The sequence below is a fragment of the Musca domestica genome, unplaced genomic scaffold (assembly GCF_030504385.1).
Source record: "Musca domestica strain aabys unplaced genomic scaffold, Musca_domestica.polishedcontigs.V.1.1 26, whole genome shotgun sequence".
Lineage (NCBI taxonomy): Eukaryota > Metazoa > Arthropoda > Insecta > Diptera > Muscidae > Musca > Musca domestica.
This window is the reverse complement of record NW_026712283.1, coordinates 10,602,239-10,626,386: the sequence shown is the minus strand read 5'-3', so window position 1 is coordinate 10,626,386 and position 24,148 is coordinate 10,602,239. Positions and strand designations below refer to the sequence as shown.

Genomic DNA, 24,148 nt, shown 5'->3' with positions numbered 1-24,148 from the left:
CTCGTGAGCTGAACATATCGCAATATTCCATTCGGCAAATATTGAAAAAAAGCTCGGGGCAAAGCCATTAAAATTCCAAAAAAGTGCAAGAACTTACACCGCAAAGGAAAGAAAATAGACTCAAAAGACATAAAGAGTTGCTTCACTTGACCGAAAGTGGCGATCTGTCGAATTTGGTTTTCTCCGATGAGAAAACATTCGTTGTCCAGCAGTTTGTAAACAAACAAAATGATCGTGTTTACTTGCCAAAGAGGTCAGCTGAAAATGTGCACCTTCGGTTGGCCAGAATGCCAGACCTCTAGCGCCGGCCATGATGATGGTGTGGACAGCCATAAAAGCCGATGGTCGCTCTCCGCTCGTATTAATCGACTGTGGCATCAGAATAAATGCCGACGCCGAATATTATCGCGAAAATATTCTGGAAGGAGTATTAAAACCTTGGACACGCAAACATTTTGGCTGCAGACCTTGGACATTCCAACAGGACTCAGCACCATCGCGCTCAGCACGCGCCACCCCAGAATAGTTATAAAATGAGTTTCCTATCAAAGTATCGATCACCTCAAGCAAGCGCTTCGCCGGGAATTGGCCAAAATACCGCAGAGAAACATTCGAGCGGCGTGTGATGGTTTCATTGGCCGTTTGAAGGGCATAATTCGTGCCAATGATGACTGAATTCGAGCAAATCTAAACTTATTCTGAAATGTTATGCTATTTCCGACATTTTTTGCTTTTATTCAATAAAATTAAAAAAAGAAATGTAAAAGTTATGGCGTTTGAATTTGTTGCAGTTTTGTTTATCTCATCCTGTATAGGTTTCATGTGATTTCGGTGTTTAAGTACCTCACATTCGTAATATGCATTCGACAAGAATATATTATAGAGCCTCTGCCATATTTTATCAAGATCGGTTCAGATTTGTATAAAGCTCCCATATACACACTTAATCCGATTTCACGTTTATTGTGCAAACACTGGCTAATATCAGCCCGAAATGGAGTAAATTTTGGGACGTACATTTCCATTTTGTGGAACTCGGTTCCGATACATATTTGTTTAAAATAAACCTTCTCGTAGTGATATCATGCACTATATACCAATGTTATTTGGTATAAAATAATAAAATGTCTTCGTCAAATCGATTCATAATTGGATATGCCTCACATATATTATTTTCCTCTGAAACCAAACTGTATGTGCTCTAAAGCCAAATGTGGTGGTATGATCTATTACAAATAAATTCTTTTGTTACGGGAGCTCTACTACCTACCGGTGTAGGGTATCACATAGTCGGCCCGCCCCACTTTTGTCTTATTTACGGGTTAAAGCTTCAAAAGCTTTTTAATCTATTGAAAAAAGTTATACCCGGTCTGGGAACACAACACCCGCAGAAAATAAGTGTATACTGAAATTTAAGTACCGAAAAAGAACAACTTGTAACAAAAACTATACGCTTTTACAATCTCTCTTAAATATCATGGCAACGAATGTGATGTCATAACACTTATTTTGAAAATCCGTGAAATTCCCAAAAAATAACACGTTGTTGTTCCCTATTTTTTTTCACTTTGAACAAAGTCCAGACAAAACTACTGAAGTCATTATCGTCAGTACCTTCCCAAAAAAAAAAAAAAAAAAAAAAAACAACAATTAAATAATTTATCAAAATTATTCTGACACATTTGTGTCTAGCTAAACTCGGAAATAAGTTCCCAAAAATTGATTGCGTTTAAATACAATTTATAAACATTATAACATTTTCAATTCATTATAAGTTGCCTACAATCCCCCTCACTCCCCACTTTCTTCCCCCCTTTGAAATCACATAAATCATAGTTTTCTTTCCATACTTCTTCAATCGTAGAAGAAGAACAAGAAAATTCAAACTAATTTACACTAAATAAATAATTTATAGAGATAGGCTATGGCTCCCCTTTCTTCTTAATCCTCCAATTGCCATTTCAAAGCCATTAAAGTCTTTGCAAGTCTTCCAAAGTGACCATAAAATAATGGCAAACAATGGCTGGCCAACTAATCAATCAATCACATGGCTGCTTGGCAATCAAAAATCCAGCTATCAGCCCACCATTCGGACCATAAAGATTTCCTTTTTTTTATTTTTTCATTGATGCAGGGCGATAATCGCTGTTCACACCTGTTTCAAAAAAAAAAAAAAAATACGTCAATTGTGGAACAGATTAAACACTGGAAATTCTGGCCAAAGAAATCGAAGGGAAAAGAAGTAATAAACGAATGCGAGTAAGAGTGTGATTAGCTAGGTATCTAGCCGCCGACCAGCTGTTGTTACATGGACTCAGTTTTATCAGCAAATTGTTTTCATGGTTACTGGTCGACTACTTCCGAAACAAACGAAAAGTAAAAAAAAAATACAATTTCTTATCATTTTCGCCAATAAAATTTTGTTGGCATTGCTAAATATTCTTCTGCGATCTTGAAATTAGAATCGAACAAAGAAAAGTAGCAATTGAGTGTGACAAATCATCGCTCTTCAATGGGTAGAAGAAGTTTTGACAATCTACAGACATTCAGAGGTGGAGGACCTGTCCATATTTTGAAAATGTCATTTTTGAGGAATTTTGTAGACCGAAGACATTTTACAGGTCTTTCATAAATGGAAGAACGTTTATGGCCCTTGCATAGAATTTTTTTAAAGATAGAAAACCTTTCAAAATTTCCTCAAATTTAAAGGATCTACCACAAGTCCTCTATGCATATAAGAAGTTTCACATGACTTTTATGGACGAGGACCGGATCTTCTGGAGTATTACAGATTTTTACAGTCAAACGCCATAATTTTTACATTTTTTTAAATTTCATTGAATTAGAGCAAAAAATGTCGGAAATAGCATCAAATTTTAGAATACGTTTAGATTTGTTCGAATTGGTCACCTTTGGCACGAATTATGGCCTTCAAACGGCCAATGAAACCGACACACGCTGCCCGAATGTTGATCTGCGGTATTGTGGCCCATTTCCGGCGCAGCGCTTGCTTGAGGTGATCGACATTTTGGTATTTTTTAGTGGCAACCTTGCTTTCGGAAATACTCCAGACACAATAGTCCAACGGATTGGTATCCGGAGATTTTGGTGGCCATTATGCGCTGGAAATGAAGCGAGGAACCTCATTTTGTAATCATTCCTGGGTTGCGTGTGCTGAGTCGAGTCCTGTGGGAATGTCCAAGGTCTGCGGTCAAAATTTTTTCTTGCCCAAGGCTGTAATACACCCTCCAGAATATTTTCCAGATAATATACGGCATTTATTTTGATGCCACGGTCGATTAATACGAGCAGAGAGCGACCATCGGCTGTTATGGCGGCCCACACCATCATCATCACCATGGCTGGCTCGTAAAAAAACGTAATGAACTGCCACTGGGATGATTTTAACTGCTGTAGGACGAGTGGCTTAGAAATGACAGCAGTCTGAAGTTGGTTGCGGTTTTTTCATCTCACCCTGTATTAGTAAAGAATCTTGAAAGGCTGGGTTTTATGAAATTCTTACTAGAAGAGTACGAAAAGTATTAAACAGGTACTAAACATGGTACCATTTGTACGGTACGGATAGAACTAGAATTTTGTTGGAGTGTAGCATAGAAGTCCCAGTGGGATTTTAGGAAATTCGAAGTTGAAGTGCACGTGAAGTACGAAACCGTACTACATTTGTACCACCACGATGTTTTTATATCCCCAGCCATATGGCTACAGAGGGTATATAACATTTGATACGGCCAAAGCGTGCCTCATCGAAATAACGGTCTTAGGCCCTAGGTCTCTTTGGACTAAATCCGTTTCAGAACATTTGGAGTCGATCTAGCGATGTCCGTCTGTCTGGCTGGCTGGTGTACACGATAATCCTTGAAGGTAGTATCTGATTTGATCCAATCTTGGTACATCGTAATATCATTATCAAACTTAGATCGAGTTCGGAGATGCACAATATTGGTCCACTTCTTCTAGTACCTCCCCGAGAAAATGTCAACATTTTCAAAGAATATTATTTACTGCACAGGAAGGGAAAGGATAATCCAATTTTGCTCGAACTTTGCAAATCGTAATTTTTGCATCAGTTCAGGTGCGAAAATGGACAATATCGATCCACTCCATTGAGTACCTCCTCCACAAAGTGTCGAAATTTTGAATAATTATAACTTTTATAAAATGCGAAGTAAAGGTCCGATTGTCTACAAATTACACACATCACAATATTTTTATTAACCTAAGTTCTGAAGTGAAGATGTAATATATCAGACCACCCCTTCTGGTACCTCCCCCACAAAAGGGTCAACATTTTCAATATCCATGAAGCTCATAAAACGCGAAATTAACATCCGATTCCATTCAGACTTGACACATCTCAATATTTCCATCAGCACAAGATCTGCTGTAAAGATGGTAGAGATCGGACCACACCTTCTGGTCCCTCCCCCACAAAGGGTGAAAGTTTTGAATAACCAAAACAATTATAATAACCGAAATAAGCACTCAGTTCTCTCAATATTTCACACATCCCATTATTTCTACTAACACAAGATCCTCTGTGAAGATGGGATATATCGATCCACTCCTTCTGGTACCTCCCCCACAAAGGGTAAAAAATTTTGATGTCCATGCAGGTTATACAACACGAAATTAGATCCATTCAGATTTGGTACATCAATAACAAGAACTGTTATAAAGATCATTCGGACCATTCTTTCGGATACCTTCCCCACAAAAGGGCCAATGTTTTGAATAACCAAAACGATCATAAAATCTAAAATAAGCATCAGATTCTCTTCATATTTCACACATCACATTATTTCTACTAGCACAAGATCTGCTATGAAGATGGAATACATCGGTCCACTCCTTCTGGGTGCTCCCCCCCAAAGGGTCAAAATACCCATGAAGCTCATAAAACGCGAAATTGACATCCGATTCCATTCAGACCTGGCACATCCCAATATTACTATCAACTGTTTGAAAAATGATAGAGATCGTGCCACACCTTCTGGTACCTCCTCCACAGAAGGCTCAAGATTTTTAAAAACAAAACGCTCAAAGAAAGCGAAATAAGCATCCAACTCTCTTCAAATCTCACACATACAAACATTTTTGCTAACACAAGATCTGTTGTAAAGATGATATATATCTGCGATCGCCTTCTGGTACCTCACCCACAAAGGGTCACAATTTTCAATACTTTTAGCTGTCATAACTTGCGAAACAAGTCAGCGACTTGCTATATCTAAATATTTGTCTCAACCAAAAACCTGAGATGAATATGGGCTTTAGGTCTGATATGAAATGGATACTTACTTTCGGAACCTACTCCATAGAGGGTCAAACATTTGAATAAACATGACAGAAGTCAAAATATATTTAAATAATCGAACATTGACTGAGGGTATACATCTGTCGGCAGAACCGACTGATACTTTATAAATTGTTTCCAAATAATTATAGGAAATTAAAAATTTTAAATTTTCAACAATTTTTAAAACTTTTCTTAAACTTGTGCACAAAGTGAACTTGGTTCTTCAGCCAATAAATTGTCAGACATAAAATTGCTTTATGTCTATCAAAAGATAAACAACTTTGTTGCTATTTACACAATTAACAACAACATATGTATTGTTCTACTCTAAATCTAAATTATGTGAATCATAAAGAAATATCTATAAATCTATCTATCCACCTAGCTACCCCAAAGAATATGCAATTTAGATAACTCTTTGTTAAGACCCATTCTTAATTAATTGTCAATGGCTAATTAAAATCCATACAACAATGTTGCAGACATGAAAAAATATGGCTCCATAAGTCTAATAACCCCTTTTGATAATCCTCGCCATATCAACAAATTTATTGCCACTCTACTTTTGTCGTCGATTCGAAGAAAACAATTGAAAGAAAGGTGGCAAAAAATAGCAATAGCATGGTTCGAAAACGCACACACACACACGCGAGCACCCACACCAATAGGGTGAAATTACCCGGCGATTAGACTAATCCATTTCTTGTCGAACATTTCCATTTTTGTTCAGGTTTTTTTTTTTTTTTTGATAAGATTTGCCAGCAAAGAAATGAAGCCATTGAATTGTTTGAAATTGGCCAGCGCTAAGTTTTATTGGCGATTACCAAGAAATGTTAATCTAAGCAGAATTTTATAGTTGCTATTGTCATTCTTTATTTTGCAGATATGATTCGAAGTAATACCTTTTGCAGGTAAATTATAAAGAGAAGAATTTCTTTATGTATTTCAGTCCTATTAAATATCTCCCATCCATTGGCGAACTTCATAAAGGATTCAGTGACTATTGAAGGCCGTTTATCTTCTAGACTTCTAGAAGAACTTCTATTTTCAGAAGTCCTCTATCCAGTGATGGTAATTTCGAGATATTTGCAAAACCTCGAAATATGCTTTGGGGAACCCATAAAAATAATAATCGTGCTCAGCATAAAATTCTATGTCGATTTTAATATGTCAGTCTATTTGTATTGTTGGCTAAAAATTTACCTTACGAACATTTTTAATGCAGGCCCATGTTTTTTTTTTGAGATAATAACTTTATTTAGAAGTTCATTGGAACGTGGTCACATTTTCCAGCCTAAGTGGCTGTAATTTGCCATCGTGAAATGGAATATCCTCGCAAGCAATTGCTCAATGTAGTCGAGATTTTGCTAGACCCAATATATTGGGGGTCCAAACACCTGAACCACAATGTACAACTTTTGGTATTTTTTAAGGGACTTGACAGATAATCCAAGCCCTAAGGGAATTTTAGATAACTGATTTTAGAGTAAAGGAAGAGCCTTAATCCATAAAAAAATTTGGATGATTTTTACCTTGGAAGACTTTTTGCAGGGCTTCTAGTTAGAAACACACTTATCAGATTTATATAGATTTTCGGTATTTGAAGGTATTTCAGCCATAGAAGGCCATTCTTTGAAGGCCCTCAATCCATAGAAGGCCCTTTGAAGGCCTAATAGAAGACCCATGAATGCCTTCTGGTTATAGTAGACCCTTTGAGGGAAGGTATTTCAGCCATAGAAGGCCATCCTTTGAAGGCCTTCAATCTATAGAAGGTCCTTTGCAGGTCTTATAACCATAGAAGACCCATGAATGCCTTCTGGCCACAGTAGACCCTTTGAGAGCACACTTATCAGATTTATATAGATTTTCCGTTCTTTGAAGGTATTTCAGCCATAGAAGGCCATTCTTTGAAGGCCCTCAATCCATACAAGGCCCTTTGAAGGTCTAATAGAAGACCCATGAATGCCTTCCGGCCATAGAAGGCCCTTTGAGGGAAGGTATTTAAACCATAGAAGGCCATTCCTTGAAGGCCTTCAATCTATAGAAGGTCCTTTGCCGTTCTTTGAAGGTATTTCAGCCATAGAAGGCCCTTTGAAGGTCTAATAGAAGACCCATAAATGCCTTTTCGGCCATAGTAGACCCTTTGAGGGCCTTTGAGGAGAAGAGTTTTAGCCTTTTAAGGCCTTCAATCTATAGAAGGTCCTTTGCAGGTCTTACAGCCATAGAAGACCCCTGAATGCCTTCTGGCCATAGCCATAGCAAGGGCCTTCCAGCCATAGAAGACCCTTTCAAGACTATAAAATATATTTTATATATTTTCTTCTATCCTTGATGACCTTTCAAAGTTCTTCTAGCTATTGGGTACGTTATTTAAGGACTTCTGTTAATAGATGGTCTTTTGAAAGTCATCTTTTCATAGACGACCCTTTAAGAACCATAAATGTCTTCTGGCCACAGAAGATCCTTTGAAGGCCTTCCAGCCATAGAATCCCCTTTGAAGACAACAAAGTGTGTGTTATAGAACCTCTGAAGGTCTTCTATCCTTGAAGACCCTCGGAAGGTCTTCAAGCTACTGAGGACGCTATTGAAGGACTTCAGTGGTCCTAGAAGGTCATCTTTTCATAGACGACCCTTTAAGAACCATAAATGTCTTCTGGCCACAGAAGAGCCTTTGAGGGCCTTCCAGCCATAGAAGACCCTTTGAAGACAATAAAGTGTATGTTATAGAACCTCTGAAGATCTTCTATCCTTGAAGACCCTTTGAAGGTCTTCCAGCTACTGGGAACGCTATTTAAAGTCTTCTGTTCATAGAAGTCCCTTTGAAGATCATATTTTCGTCGATGACCCTTTGAAGGTTTTTTGCCCTCAAAGGACTTTTAAAGGTCTTCCATTCATAAAAAAAACCCTTTTTAAGGTCTTTTAGCCATAGAAGGTGCTTTGAAGGTCTTCAATCCATAGAATACCTTTATTCCAGGATCCTTAAATGGCCTTCCATGCATTGAGAATCCCTTTAAGGGTCTTTCATCCATAAAAGATTCTTTGAAGATCTTCCGCCTGTAGAAACCTTTTTGCTGGTCTTCAATCCTTTTTAATTTATGGAAGACCCTTTTGAAGGCCTTCCAGCTATAGAAGACCCTTAAAAGTTTTTTGCCCACAGATTTTTCTAATGTGTTTTATCCATAGAATATCCGTTTAAGGAGCCTTTAAAAATCATTAATCCATAGAAAGCCCAACATCTTTAAATGACCTTCCATTCATTGAGAATCCCTTGAAGGTCTTCCATCCATAGAAGATGCTTTGAAGATCTTTCATCCACAGAAGATCCTTTGAAGGGCTTCCGTCCGTAGAAGCCCCTTGCAGGGTCTGTTATCCTCTTTCATTTATGGAAGACCATTTGAAGGCCTTCCAGCTATAGAAAATCGTTGAAAGTCTTCTAGCTATAGAAGGCCCTTTGATGCATTTTTGGAGATGCTCTATCTCTATAAGATCTTTTGAAGGACTTGCTAGTTTTGGAAGGCATTCTATGGGACTTCTGGTTATAGAAGACCTTTTATGGCTCTTCTATCATAAGAACAACTCTTAAGGTCTTCTAGACATAAAAAAATCTGTAAAGTCTTCTAGAAGAGCTGTTGATATTACTCTATTAATAGAATACCCTTTGATGGTCATTTAGACAGCGGATAACTTTAAACGACATCGAAGCTTTTTTTAGTTCTTGAATGCGTAGAAGGGAAGACTCTTTGAGGGCCTTCCAGCCATAGAAGACCCTTTGAAGACAATAACTTGTTAAGGTCTTCTATCCTTGAAGACGCTCGGAAGGTCTTCAAGCTAGTGGGAACGCTTATGAAGTACTTCTGTTAATAAATGTTTTCTGTTCATAGAATATTTGTTTAATGTCTTTCATTCATACAATACCAATTTAAAGGCCTTTTAGCCACAGAGGACCCTTTGAAGGTCTTCAATCCATAAAAGGCCCTTTGAAGGTCTTTTATCCAAGACCCTTAAATGACTTCCTTGCATTGAGAATCCCTTGAGTGTCTTCCATTCATAGAAGACCCTTAAAGGGTCTTTCATCCATAGAAGATCCATATAAGGACTTCCGTTTGGTCGTTCATCCTCTTTAATTTATGAAAGGTCCTTTCAAGGTCGTATTTTCACAGATAACCCCTTCAAAGTTTTTCAACCATAGAAGTCTTTTTAAAGGCCTTCCATCCATAAAATACCCTTTTTAAGGTCTTTTAGTCATAGAAAGCGCTTTGAAGGTCTTTTATCCAAGATCCTTAAATGACCTTCCATTCATTGAGAATCTCTTAAATGTCTTCCATCGATAGAAGACCCTTTAATGCTCTTCATCCATACAAGATCCTTTGAAGGACTTCCGTCCGTTGAAGCCCTTAGAGGGTCTTTCATCTTCTGGAAGGCCCTTTGAAGATCCTAGCGGGTCAAACAGGTCTTTTAGACATAGAAGGTGTATTGAAGGTCTTCAACCTATAGAAGATCGTTTAATGTCTTTTCATTCATTGAATATTATTTGAAGGTCTTCCATCCATAGAAAACCCTTAAAGGGACATTCTATGGGACTTCTGGTTATAGAAGACCTTGTATGACTCATCTATCGTTAGAAGGTCTCTTAAGGTCTTCTAGACATAAAAGACATTTACAAGGTCATCTCAAAAGTTATCTGAAAGATGTTTTGATGCTCTTGCATTAATAGATTTCCTTTTGAGGGTCTTTTAAACTGGTGAAACCTTTACATACCATTTGAGGGTCTTTCAAACGAGGAATACCTTTAAACACACTTTGAGGGTCTTTTAAACAGGGGAGACCTTTACATACCCTTTGAGGGTCTTCTAGTTAGGGGATACCTTCTAACGTCATCGTAGACTTTTTAGAATCTCTTTTAGAAAATCTTTAAAAGGTAGAGAAACTCTTTTGAAGGTCATGCAGGTGTTTTAAACACCTTTAAAAGTTATTTTCTCCTTAGAACCGAATTGAGTGCCACAGAAGATTTTTTATTGCCTTCTAGTCATAGAAGATATTTTGAAGATCTTCCAGTCTCAGAAGACCTCCGTTCATTCTTTATAACCGCGCCCAACTGTATTCTCCAAATAAACAAAATTGAAGCATTTGAACTTGAGCCATTATTTGCGGCATGCGTTAGCCTATTAGCATGGCTACTCAAAGCTGGCTGAGACATTGTTTTTTTTTTGCCGCAGCGATTATAGGCACAGCTATCATAACATGATACGACTGCGGCCATCGTCTCATTTCCTTGCCATTTGTTTATGTAAATTTCATTATTAATTCTTGTCGTTGTCGTTGTTGTTATTGTTATTATTATTTCTATGTTTGAATTATTAAACAAAACAAAAAACAACAACAATAAACATGAGGCAAATTAAAACGCTTGAATTTAAATGAGCCGGCTCGGCCCCACACTTATTTGGTTTTGTGACAATTTCGCAAACAAATCTGGATATCTGAATTTGCCGTCCTCATTTTGGCACTATTCGGTTTCGAATCGTCCGAGAAGAAGAGGAAGCAGAAGACAAAACGTGTTTGGAGAAAAACAAATATTTGTTTTCTAAATTATCTGCTTTGAGAATGATACAGACACACACAGCGTGACAGATGGGCCGACCGGTGAATGGCTAGATGAATGCCTAGTTGGAAGCGTAGTAAAAAACTAATCCCAAGACTTAACCATGAAAGCTGGTGGGCGGTATTCTCTAATTGGTTTAACTTTCTATCGGATGAAATGGAGGAGGAGGTGGAGGAGGACGAGGAAACAATGTGACAAGGTTGCAAAACGGAATTGTTGCATGATGTGTAATCCCCGCAACAAATCAGAAACAGGAACTGAGTAGTAGGAATATTATAAAGGAAGATCTGTAGCAATAAGTGAGGAAATAGTATGCGGGTTATTATATTTATATGACAAGCCTAACAGAATTGTTGAAATAATTAAGACGGAAATAATTTCTAATTGAGGTATTCCATGCCAACACATGAGCGAGGTATGATGTTGGTTGATGAGACTTTCCACAAATCGGAGGGATTTTTAACATCAATTTAGAATGGATGAACAAAAATAAATATCAGAAGTTACTCCAAAACAGCTAATAATTGCTTCTATATTGGTGCTGGAAGGTCCTGCAACAGGTCTATTAGAAATAGAACATATTTTAAGGGGTTTCTGAAGATAGATAAACTTTCTAAAGTCTAAAGGCTTTTTTAGAGGCTTTTTTTTCTCTCCTCTGTAAAGAGAAGATCTTGTTATTGAAGATAATATTTTCACAGAGGACCCTTGAAGATTTTTGGCAATAGAAGACTTTATAAAGGTCTTCAATCCATTAAATACCCTTTTTAAGGTCTTTTGGTCATAGAAGGCCCTTTGAAGGTATTTTATCCAAGATCTTTAAATGGCCTTCCATTCATTGAGAATCCCTTGAAGGCCTTCCAATCATAGAAGACCCTTTTGTTATTCAGAAGCCATCTGAAGATAGAATGCCTTTGCTTAGGTAGAAGATTTCTAAAAAGAATATCTTTCCGAAAGTCTTTCCTATGTAATATATACAGGGTGAGATGAAAAAACTGCAACCAACTTCAAACTGCTGTCATTTCCAAGCCACTCGTTCGACAGCTGTTAAAATTATTTCAGTGAGAGCTCATTATATTGTTTACTAGCGTACAAAAGCAATTTGCTGAGAATTTTCCAGAAAAGAAGTTATTCGTGATGGAATTCAAGCGTGATAGTGTGATTTCTATTATATTTGGCTGGAAAACCACAAGTGGCTATCGTTAGAGCACTCCAGCATTTAAAAGTGAATAAAACTTTTGTGTCTCGTAACATCGCTCGTTATCGTGATACCGTGGTAGCGTAGCCCGATGTCAAGGACGTGGACAGAAGAAAACATCAGCAGAAATGGTTAGAAAAGTAAAGAAGCGACTTGATCGAAATCCGCGTCGCAGTGGCCGAAAAATGGCTCGTGAGCTGAACATATCGCAATATTCCATTCGGCAAATATTGAAAAATGAGCTCGGGGTAATACCATCGAAATTCCAAAAAGTGCAAGAACTTACACCGCAACAAGAAGAAAATAGAGTCAAAAGGGCTAGAGAGTTGCTTCGCTTGGTCGAAAGTGGTAAAGTGCCGAATTTGGTTTTCTCCGATGAGAAAACATTCCTTGTCCAGTTGATTGTAAACAAACAAAATGGTCGTGTTTGCATGCCAAAGAGGTCATCTGAAAATGTGCCCCGGTTGTACGATTGGCCACCAGAACTCAAGCGCCGGCCATGGTAATGGTGTGGACCGCCATAATAGCCGATGGTCGCTCTCCGCTCGTATTAATCAGAAGAAATGCCGAATATTATCGCGAAAATATTCTGGAGGGTGTATTAAAGCAGACGCAGACCTTTGACATTCCAATAGTAGCACCATCGCACTCAGCGCGCGCCACCCAAGAATAGTTACAAAATTAGGTTCCTCGCTTCATTTCCAGCGCACAAGGGCCACCAAAATCTCCGGATACCAATCAGTTGGACTATTGTGTCTGGAGTGTCTTTTGGAAAGCAAGGTTGGCACTAAAAAATACAAAAGTGTCGATCAACGCAAGCAAGCGCTTCGCTGGGAATGGACCAAAATACCGCAGAGCAACATTTGGGCAGCGTGTGACGGTTTCATTGGCCGTTTTAAGGCCATAATTTGTGCCAAAGGTGATCAATTTGAACAAACCTAAACTTATTCTAACATTTGAAGCTATTTCCGACATTTTCAACTTTCATTCAATAAAATTAAAAAAACGTAAAAATTATGGCGTTTGACTTTGTTGCAGTTTTCTTATCTCACCCTGTAGACATAAGAATTCGTATCTTCCACTGAAAATTGGGCCTTTCAAGAATCTTATTGAAAATTAGAAGCCCTACAAAAGGGCTTTTTAAGACATATTTATTTCATAACCCATTTTTAAATGAAAAAAATTTCAGAAGGGGCGGGACAAACAGGTCAATACACCACTAAGTTTGATAAAAAATTAAAAAGCAGTAAGTTCGACCGGGCCCAACTTGGAATACCCTCCACCATTTGGAACGAATATGGAAATTTTCAAAAAATAAAATCCGTTAAAAATTCTGTTAAAATCTTAAAAATACCGAAAATAGTCGTTATATTGGGGTCTATACGACGTGGACCTACTTAGACATTGTTTGTCATAAGGCATTACAATATTCAAATTCGTAACATGGAATAACCGTTGAATAATATAGCTGAAATAATCAAAATAGGGAGGTACCGTTATATCGGAGCTGTGCGAAGACCTGGACCTGCATAGACAATTTTCTGTCACAGGCGGTAGCATCCATTACGAACTTCAAATACGACATCCCAAACAATTTCAGTGAGTATTGTACTTGAAATCGTTAAAATACCGAATATAGGGAGGTACTGATATATGGGGCCTATACGAAGACCTGGACCTGCATAAAAAATTTTGTGTCACAGACTGTAGTTCACATTACGAACTCTAAATACGTAATTTGAAACTACTCCGGTGATTAATGACGCTAAAATCATCAAAATACCGAACATCGGGAGGTACCGTTATATGGGGGCTATACGAAGACGTGGACCTGCACAGACAAAATTCTGTCATAAGCTGTAGTATCAATTACGAACTTCAAATGCCAAATTTGAAACAATTCCGGTGAATAATGACGCTAAAATCATCAAAATACTGAATATCGGGAGGTATTGTTATATGGGGGCTATATGAAAACGTGGACCTGCACAGACAATTTTCTGTCCTAGGCTGTAGTATCTATTACGAACTTCAAATACCAAGTTTGAAACTTTTCCGCTTAATAATGTCGTTAAAATCATCAAAATAACGAATATCGGGAGGTACCGTTGTATGGGGGCTATATGAAAACGTGGACCTACATGGCCCATTTTCAATACAAAAAGTCCTGCAGACATGACATACATTTGAGTAAAATTTTATCAATCTACTTCAATTCGTTTGGAAGCTAGAGTGATTTCCGCAGATGGGTAGACGGACGGACATGGCTAAATCGACATAGAATTTTATGCTGATCAAGAATTTATATACTTTGTTTTGTCTGACATGAGTATTTCGAGGAGTTACAAATGGAATGACAAAGTTAATATACCCTGGTGGAGGGTATAAAAAGTTTCAAAAGGTGTAGGACGAACAGGTCAATACACCACTAATGTACAACTAAGTTTGCGAAAAAAAAAGTACTGTAAACAAAGTTACCCCATAACCAGATTGGTGGGCATGTCTAGATCGACCCCTAAAAGAGATATGGGGCATTTTTTTTCTTTCGAAATTTTATAAAATTATATATTTTCCACTGCAATTATAATAGGTCTGTTCCTACCTCATGTTCGCATGTATTTTATATTATCCTTAAATTTTTTTTCCAAAAAAAACTCACCTCTTCTAAAAAATCCCAGTCTTGTTGAGTAGCGAATATTTTCAAATCCAATATTTATTTGTTTCGTTGACATATTCTCTTCGTAGGAGAACAACGAAGAGGCTGTGGTCAGAGGAGTATGGAGTGTTGTTGTTGATGCCTTGCTTAGATTTGCTGATGCATTGTTAGGTTGGGTTGGAGTCTTCGATTTGTCCATTGAGTTCTCCTCATTTGTTCCGCGTGAAAAAGCCGTTGTAATGTTCAAATGTAAACCTTCTGGTTTACGATTGAAAAAACGCCTAGCCAAAGGGGTGGGGGTTGTGGGTCGAACCGAGGCAGCGGAGGGGCCTGAAGTTGAATATGTAGCCGAAGGAGTTGTTGTTGTGGAATTGTTGGATGTTGGTTGTTGCATATTGAGTATGTTCAATGTAATGACATCACTACTGCTCTCCAGCTCGTCGCCGCCGTCGTCATCATCATCATCATCAACGACTGGTTTATTCGACTCCATCAACAGCAAGTGGTGGGCCAACAAAGACGGACTGGGGTCTTTGCTTTCAGCCATTGTGAACAAATGTTAAATTGTTTTTTTTTTTTTTTTAATTTTCTTTTGTGAGTTAAGGATTTAATGCTTATTTTTTTTATTGCACAAAAAAGCAAATTGGTTTTATTTAATTTTTTTTTTAAATTAATTGCTTCAAATCAAAAGCCACTAAACCATTATGATCTGGCCTGCACTCGCTCTTTATTGCTTTGTTGAATTCTTGACACTTTGTTTAATGTTGCTATTTTGTTTTTGTTGTTGTTTTTTTTATATTTTCACTTAATTATATTTAATTGAGGAGTCACTTGGAATTGCTTGAAAGGATTCTTAGGCATTTCACAGTGCCTATGTGTGGGAGGTAGGGGAGGCGCTGAAATTAACTGTTGTCTGAATCACTAACAAAAACAAAAAGTAACACAGCAACAATTATGACAACAATTCCTTTGTTACCACCACCAACAACGCTGTGGTTGGTTGGACGCAGCCGTCAACGACAAGTTCAACCGCCAGTCCCACATTTATCGATTGAGGAACGTGAGTGTGTCTGACTTATTTTTCAAGCGTTTTCGTTTTTTATTCGTTCATTCACCACCGCTGATATGGAACAACTGATCGTTGTTGTCTTTGAATATCTGCTGGCTGGCGGGCTGGCTAGCTGAGCTGTTCGGTTGGCTGGTTGGTTCACTCAACTGAGTTGCCTGATTATTGGGTTGATAGGCAGAGGTAGGTAGGTAGCCGCTGATTGCTGTCAGCAGGGATGAATGAATTGAATTTTCCAATCTAAAATGAGAATAAAGATAATACGTTTGTTATTGTTTTGCTTTTGTTGTTGTAATACTATTTACAATGTTGTTGTTGGAAAAAATAAAAGAGAAACACAATTTTTCATTCTCATTGTTAGGCCCCCACCAGGTTTGATGTAAAACCTAAAATTCCCAATAACAACAATAAATCAGGATCAAGTAGATAATTTTCAAAGCTGAGAGAGAACTGTAATGACAAGAGGTGACATTGTGCAAAGAAACCTCCACTGTGCAAAGAACCTCCACGTTTAAAGAACTTTCAGAAGAAAGATAATGAAACGTTTTGAAAGGATATTCAAACATTACAAATGAAATTAAAAGTCTTCTATAGAGAGAATATTATTAAAGGACTTCTAGAGAGAATACTTTGGAAATGTCTTCCCCGGATAAAAGCCATTTAAAAAGGTTCCTAATATACAAAAGACCCCTAAAAGGTATTTTTTAAAGATTTTCGAATTGTTTCCAACAAACTACTACTAACGGCTTCTATAGGCTCCAAACTTTAACCAGGTCTTTTATATTAAACCACAAAGAAATCTGTGTTCTGTAGATGCCAGAATGACCCTTATGAATAGAAGAGCTAACAACCTTCTCTTTAAAAGATTTAAAAGACCTACGGAAAGTCTTCCTTGAGTGGTCATCCTGTTGGATTGGATTGGAGTGGAAACCTGTTGGATTGCAAAAAAATCGAACAGCTAATAGACAAAACATGTTTGAGAGGTCTTTTGTAGACAGACTTTACATAACATAAGCTATATAGATATTCTAAAATTCCACATGAAAGATAAAGCATCAGAATCGTAGGTACCTCCAACAAATTTAGATTTTGTATGTACATTTCTATTGATCGGTTACAGTCATAAAATTAGCAATAAAAAATATATTTTTGGCCGATTTTATGTATTTGATGCACCAAACACGCTATGTACGTCAAATTTCAATGAAGTTTAGAATTTGTGACAAAATTCGGACTAAAAATAAAATTTTCAAATTTTATTGAAAATCGGTTTAGACTTTGGATATGATTTCACATATATTTTTAACCGATGTCATGCATTTGATGCACCAAACACGATATGTGGGTGAGATAAAAAAAACTGGAACAAAGTCAAACGCCATAATTTTTAAATTTTTTTTTTAATTTTATTGAATGAAAGCAAAAAATGTCGGAAATAGTATCAAATTTTAGATAAAGTTTCGATTTGTTCGAATTGGTCACCTTTAGCACGAATAATGGCCTTCAAACTGCCAATGAAACCGTCACACTCTGCCCGAATGTTTCCCTGCGGTATTTTGGCCCATTCCCGGCGAAGCGCTTGCTTGAGGTGATCGACACTTTGGTATTTTTTTAGTGCCAACCTTGCTTTCCAAAATACTCCAGACACAATAGTCCAACGGATTGGTATCTGGAGATTTTGGTGGCCAATGCGCTGGAAATTAAGCGAGGAACCTCATTTTGTAACCATTCATGGGTGGCGCGTGCTGAGTGCGGCCAAAATGTTTGAGTGCCCAAGGCTTTAATACACCCTCCAGAATATTTTCGCGATAATATTCAGCATCGGTATTTATTATGATGCCACGGTCGATTAATACGAGCAGAGAGCGACCATCGCCTGTTATGGCGGCCCACATCATCACCATGGCCGGCGCTTGAGTTCTGGTGGCCCCCGACCGAAGGTGCACATTTTCAGCTGACTTCCTTGGCAAGTGTTTTGTTTGTTTACAAACTGCTGGACAACGAATGTTTTCTCATCGTAGAAACCCAAAATCGGCAGTTCATATTTGCCGACTGGAATATTGCGATATGTTCAACTCACGAGCCATTTTTCGGCCACTGTGACGTGGGTTTCGATCAAGTCGCTTCTTTACTTTTCTAACCATTTCTGCTGATGTTGCTGTATTCTTCCGTCCACTTCCTTGACGTCGGGCTACGCTACCAGTATCACGGTAACGAGCGATGGTAAGAGACACAAAAAATTTATTCAAATTTAAATGCTGGAGTGATCCAACGATAGCCACTTGTGGTTTTCCAACCAAATATGAAGAAATCACACTATCACGCTTGAATTCCATCACAAATAACTTTCTGTTTTTTGGAAAATCCTCTCCACAGTGCTTTTGTACGTTTGTAAACAATATAATGAGCTGTCACTGGAATAATTTTAACAGTTGTCGGACGAGTGGCCTAAGAATAACAGCAGTATGATGTTGGTTGCAGCTTTTCCATCTTACTCTGTATATAATGATTTTGGTTAAAAGTAAACTCCGTTAGCAGAAGCCGGCTTCCAGGTTAACCATTTCATTTATCGATTATCATATACAAATAATAAATAAATTTTGTTTTTACAAAAACAAGAATACTAGGCTTAAGACAATTTTACTACAAGAAAATAATTACGATATTACAAAACCAATACTCCAATGTCTATTTATAGAAACTATGTTCCATATATTATTATAATAATATTATAATATTTGTATGAAATAAAATGAAGATTATCCACACCGACTTGTAGCCCTTTACCATGACTGATTCTTTTCTATGATCCACATATGTTATACTATATTTAGGTCCATCTCTTGCAATTTTACCGTGGTTTCTTTTAAACCTCTTCTCATTCTAAGTCTCCTCGAAAATACTACGACTAAGTTTTGTTTATGTTTGGATATTACTTTTGCATTCTCTCGGCTCTTTGCCCATCATAACAAAGTCCACAAAGTCAAAGTGTGGAGCACACCACCATATGATAACAACAGAGAACTGCAATGAGAGAGAGAGTGTGTGTGATTCTCTCTCTTCCCCAATGCTCCATTATCTGGCATTGGAAAAACTGCATGTACTCATTTCATTGTTTTTTGTTTCATAATATCACGCAGAGAGTGGAACTCTCTGGCTTATCGCTGCGTTCGTCTTTATTTTTTTTCTGAATCATATGTTTTCTTCATCTTTATACTCCTTATCTGTTGAACCAAGACGACGACGTCAACAACAACGAAATAGACTACTTTTTTTTTATTCATCCAGCTGGTTTGAGTGGCATGCATTATGGTTATGGTTAGAGCGGGTAAGGTGTTCGGGTTGTATCTTGTAATAATGAACATAAACGCAAATGAGTCTTCGTTCCTTAGTTTTGGACCTGCATTCGTTGTTCTCCTATGTGTCTGTGTATTTATCGTACGTACAAAGACTGTCTGCATCGCGTAGATAGATATGCGTTTCTCTGTCAGACTGCCTCAACAAAATGCAGTGGCACCTATTTTTGGTGTTTTTTGTTTAAAGGTGTGTAGGTAGAGGTAGCTAGTCACAACAGCTACGCATAGGTCTGTGGGGTCATTGCCATTGAGACAGATTGGTATGTAGTATTTATTTTAAATACATGATTATTTTTGTTCTGAAATTATTTTCAGGAAAATAGAAGAAAAAGAAGTAAAAAACAAACATTCCAAGGAATCAAATCGATCACTGAAAACAAACTTCTTGGATCATTACGAGAACTTTTAGTGTAAAATCCTTTGCTAATTTGAAATTGGCCAGACCCGTAAAAGCGAATAATAATATTGGATCCTCAGTCATTAAAGTCTAAGGGGAATGAACGACAATATACAAAACGTATCATTTTGAAGAAATACATATTCGTAAGTTTATTAGGCACTAACATACGAAGATATGCAGGTCTTTTAATTTCCTTTACAATATTTTTTTTAATATTGACAAAGATGGATTATAAGGCTTCCTTTGGATTTAATTGGAGAATAGAATAATATTTGGTCTAAAATTTCGTTTCATATGTCCCCAACGAACTTTTATTGATTTAACTCGGATCTTGGGCCAAGATCTCTAATAAAGCATCATTTTAGAACGATGACGTCAAAGGCAAATATATTCTTCATCAAATTTTACTATAAGCCACCAAAGAAAAGAAATCTCTATTTCTGCTGAATGTCCGAAAAAATTGCATAAAAAATCCGAAAATTTTTTCTTAATATTTAATAATGGGTTTAGACCCTAGGTCTCTTTGGACCAAATCCGCCCGTCTTTCTGGCTGGTGCCCACGACAACTCTCGAAGGAAGTATCAGATTTGATTCAAACTTGGTATATCGTAATATTATTGTCAAATTTAGATCGAGTTCGGAGATGGGCAATATAGGTCCACTCCTTCTAGTACCTTCCACACAAAATGTTAGCATTTTTAAAGAAAATAATTTATTTTGTTGTTGCAAATGGTCATCGTTCTCCACTAATAAACAAACGTTGTTTTTATAAAAACAACAATAAAGGGATAAGCCTGACCATTTTGCAACAACAAAATACTACGGTATCCCGAACAAACAAGCCACACTGTTCTGAAAATAATTTATTGCACAGAATATGAAAGAATAATCTGATTTTGCTCCAACTTTGCGAATCCTAATATTTGAATCAGTGCTAGGTTAGGTGGGAAAATGGACAATATCTGTCCACTCCGTCCAGTACATTTTGAATAATTATAACTCATATAAAATGTGATATACGTTTCCGATTGTCTTCAAATTGCACATATCACAATATTTTTATAAACCCATGGTGTGGTATGAAGATGGAATATATCGGTCCACTATTTCTGGTACCTCCCCCACAAAAGATCGAAAATTTCAAAAAATATATTTTCTGCACAGAAAGAGAAACGATAATTCGATTTTGCTCCAATTTTGCGAATCCTTATATTTGCATCAGAGCTAGATCAGGTGCGAAAATGGACAATATCGGTCCACTCCATCAAGTACCTACCCCACAAAGGGTCACAATTTTGAAAAATTATAACTCATATAAAATGTGATATAAGTTTCCGATTGTCTTCAAATTTCATACATCACAATATTTTTATTAAACAACGGTCTGGTGTGAAGATGGAATATATCAGTCCACTCCTTCAGGTACCTCCCCCACAAAGGGTCAAAATGTTGTATATCCATGAAGCTTATAAAACATGAAATTAACATCCGACTCCATTTAGACTTGGCGTATCTCGATATTTCCATAAACACAAAATCTACTATAAAGATGGTAAAGATCGGACCTTTCCTTCTGGTACAGCCCCCACAAAGGTTCAGAATTTTGAAAAAAAAACGAAACGATCATAAAATCCGAAATAAGCATCTGATTTCCTTCAAATTACACACATCACAATATTTTTATTAAGCCAAGGTCTGGTATGAAGACTGAATATATCGGTCCACTTCTTCTGGTACCTCCCCACAAAGGGTCAATTTTTTGAATAACTAAAACTATCATAAAATTCGAAATAAACGTCTGGTTTCCTTCAAATTACACACATCACAATATCTGTATTAACCCATGGTCTGGTGTGAAGATGGGATACATCGGTCCGCTCCTACGGGTACCTGTCCCACAATGGTTCAAATTTTCAAATATCCATGAAAAGTAAAGAAGCGAAATGATCGAAACTCGCGTCGCGGTGGCCAAAAAATGGCTCGTGAGCTGAACATAACGCAATGTTCCATTCGGCAAATATTGAAAAATGAGCTCGGGATAAAGCCATTGAAATTCCAAAAAGCGCAAGCACTTACATCACATCGAAAAGAAAATAGATTCAAAAGAGCTAAAGAGTTGCTTCGCTTGGCCGAAAGTGGTGAACTGCCGAATTTGGTTTTCTCCGATGAGAAAACATTCGTTGTCCAGCAGTTTGTAAACAAACAAAATGATCGGGTTTACTTGCCAAAGAGGTCAGCTGAAGATGTGCACCTTCGGTTGGCCACCAGAACTCAAGCGCCGGCCATGGTGATGGTATGGTCGCTCTCCGCTCGTATTAATCGACCATGGTATCACAAATGCCGAATATTATCACGAAAATATTCTGGAGGGTGCATTAAAGCCTTGGGCACGCAAACATTTTGGCCGCAGACCTCGTACTCAACCCAAGAATGCTTACAATATGAGATTCCCCGCTTCATTTCCAGCGCACAATGGCCACGAAAAAATCTCCGAATACCAATCCATTGAACTATTGTGTCTGGAGTATTTTGGAAAGCAAGGTTGGCACTAAAAAATAGCAAAGAGTCGAACCCTTCAAGCAAGCGCTTCGCCGGGAATGGGCTTAAAATACGGCAGAGCAACATTCGGGCAGGGTGTGACGAATTCATTGGCCGTTTGAAGGCCATAATTCGTGCCAAAGGTGACCAATTTGAACAAATCTAAACATATTCTAAAATTTGATGGTATTTCCGACATTTTTTGCTTTCATTGAATAAAATTAAAAAAAAATTAAAATTAATTGTGTTTGACCTTGTTGCAGTTTTTTTTATCTCACCCTGTGTGTATAAACTTGAAGAAATACATATTTGTAAGAAATACATATTTAAAAAGATTATAGAAAGAGATTATAGATTCCATAGGAGAATGGGAAAAAGCATCGTTTTAAAAGGATGACGTCAAAACCAAATACCAACCCAAAGTAAAGTAAAGAAATCTCTATTTACCCTGTGTGTGAAAAAAAAATTTGCATCAATGTTCCCAAAAAAAAAATCCGCAAATATTTCCTAATATTTTTGATTAATTTTTCCACTGACTTTTTTCCTTTACAAATTTTCAATCGTGCAAAAAGATGTTATAGGGCTTCATTTAGATGCAATGAATAATATTTGGGCTAAACTTTCATCTCATATGTATTCAATGAATTGATCAAAATTTTCCATATTTAACACGAGAAATCCGAACAGATGTTATACTCAATATTCAAATGTCTCAAATGTCTGCTTGCCAACCTAATAAATATAGATATGCTAAATGACTACTGTCACCATGCTAATTTGATTTCGACGATCTGCTGCCACAACACTTCGAAGTGTAAATGCAATAACAATTTATATTATCAATCAAAATTGAGCAACAACAACAACAACAAATTGAAAACCAAAGTGTTACATTTATATATTTTTAAAAAGTGGTTTCCGGTTTCTTAAATCATTTATTTCAGAAGAGGTTCGTAGTAATTGTTCTGATCGTTATCGCCATGTAAATGGGAAGCCTACCCAAATGGTAGAGATGTACATTTAAGTTTTCAAGGTTTTTGGGTGTTTTGAATGTTTCTGTAATTTATGGGAATGGCATGATTGTGCCCCGGCCAATGTAATCCTCCTGCCATAACATCTATGCTGGGAACACAACACAACACAACATTGTGGCAGGAGAATTAAAATGACGAAGTTTGAAATATGTACTGTTAAGGATTGGGAAAATTTTGAAGTTATCAAACAATAAGATAAAACAAGTAAAAAATCAGTAAGTTCGGCCGGGCCAAACATTTGAAAGGGATTTGAAAAAAAAAATATTCCATTCAAAAATATTCCATTTAAAAATACTGTTATAATCATAAAAGTACCGAATATAGGGAGGTACCATAATATATGGGGCCTAGACGAAGACGAGGACCTGCATATGCAATTTTCGGTCACAGGCTGTAGCACTCATTAGGTACATGAAATACGAAATTTGAAACAATTCCGACAAAAACTTCATACCTCGTACAAACTTTTCAGCTGCAGCAGTTCCATAACACTTTTTTCGTATCCTAGTTTTTATACCCTACACCACAAGGTGGTCAGGGTATTATGTCTTTGTGCATTTGTTTGTAACAGGCAGAAGGAAACAAGATAGACCCATAGTTCCTTTTGATGATCTGCATAGAATCACATTCTGAGTCGATTTATGCATGTCCGTCCGTCCGTCCGTCCGTCTGTCCATGTATTTTTGTAAACAAAGTACAGGTCGCATTTATTGCCCGATCCAGATGAAATTTTGCAAAGATCTTTTGTTTGGCCCAAGGACGAACCCTATTGAAATTGGAGATAATCGGTCAAAATTTAGATATAGCTCCCATATATATCTTCGTCCGATTTGCTTTTATTGTGCACCAAACGTGTAATCTCAGCCCGAATTGTATGGAATTTTGCATATACACCCAAATTAGGTCTGAAAATATGTGTGCCAAATTTGATCGAAATCGGTTCAGATATAGCTATAGCTCCCATATATATTTTTCATCCGATTT

General features: G+C 37.2%; 1 protein-coding gene across 1 annotated transcript in view; it reads right to left on the bottom strand.

Moving 5' to 3' along the window:
- Positions 1 to 24,148, bottom strand: part of LOC101894746 (ATP-binding cassette sub-family G member 1) — a 52,507-nt gene that overhangs the window by 14,041 nt on the left and 14,318 nt on the right. Inside the window, exon 2 of the mRNA XM_005179689.4 lies at positions 14,774 to 16,076. Coding sequence (XP_005179746.1) covers positions 14,774 to 15,317 — 544 coding nt within the window. The 5' untranslated portion in view covers positions 15,318 to 16,076. The remainder of the gene's footprint in view (positions 1 to 14,773; positions 16,077 to 24,148) is intronic.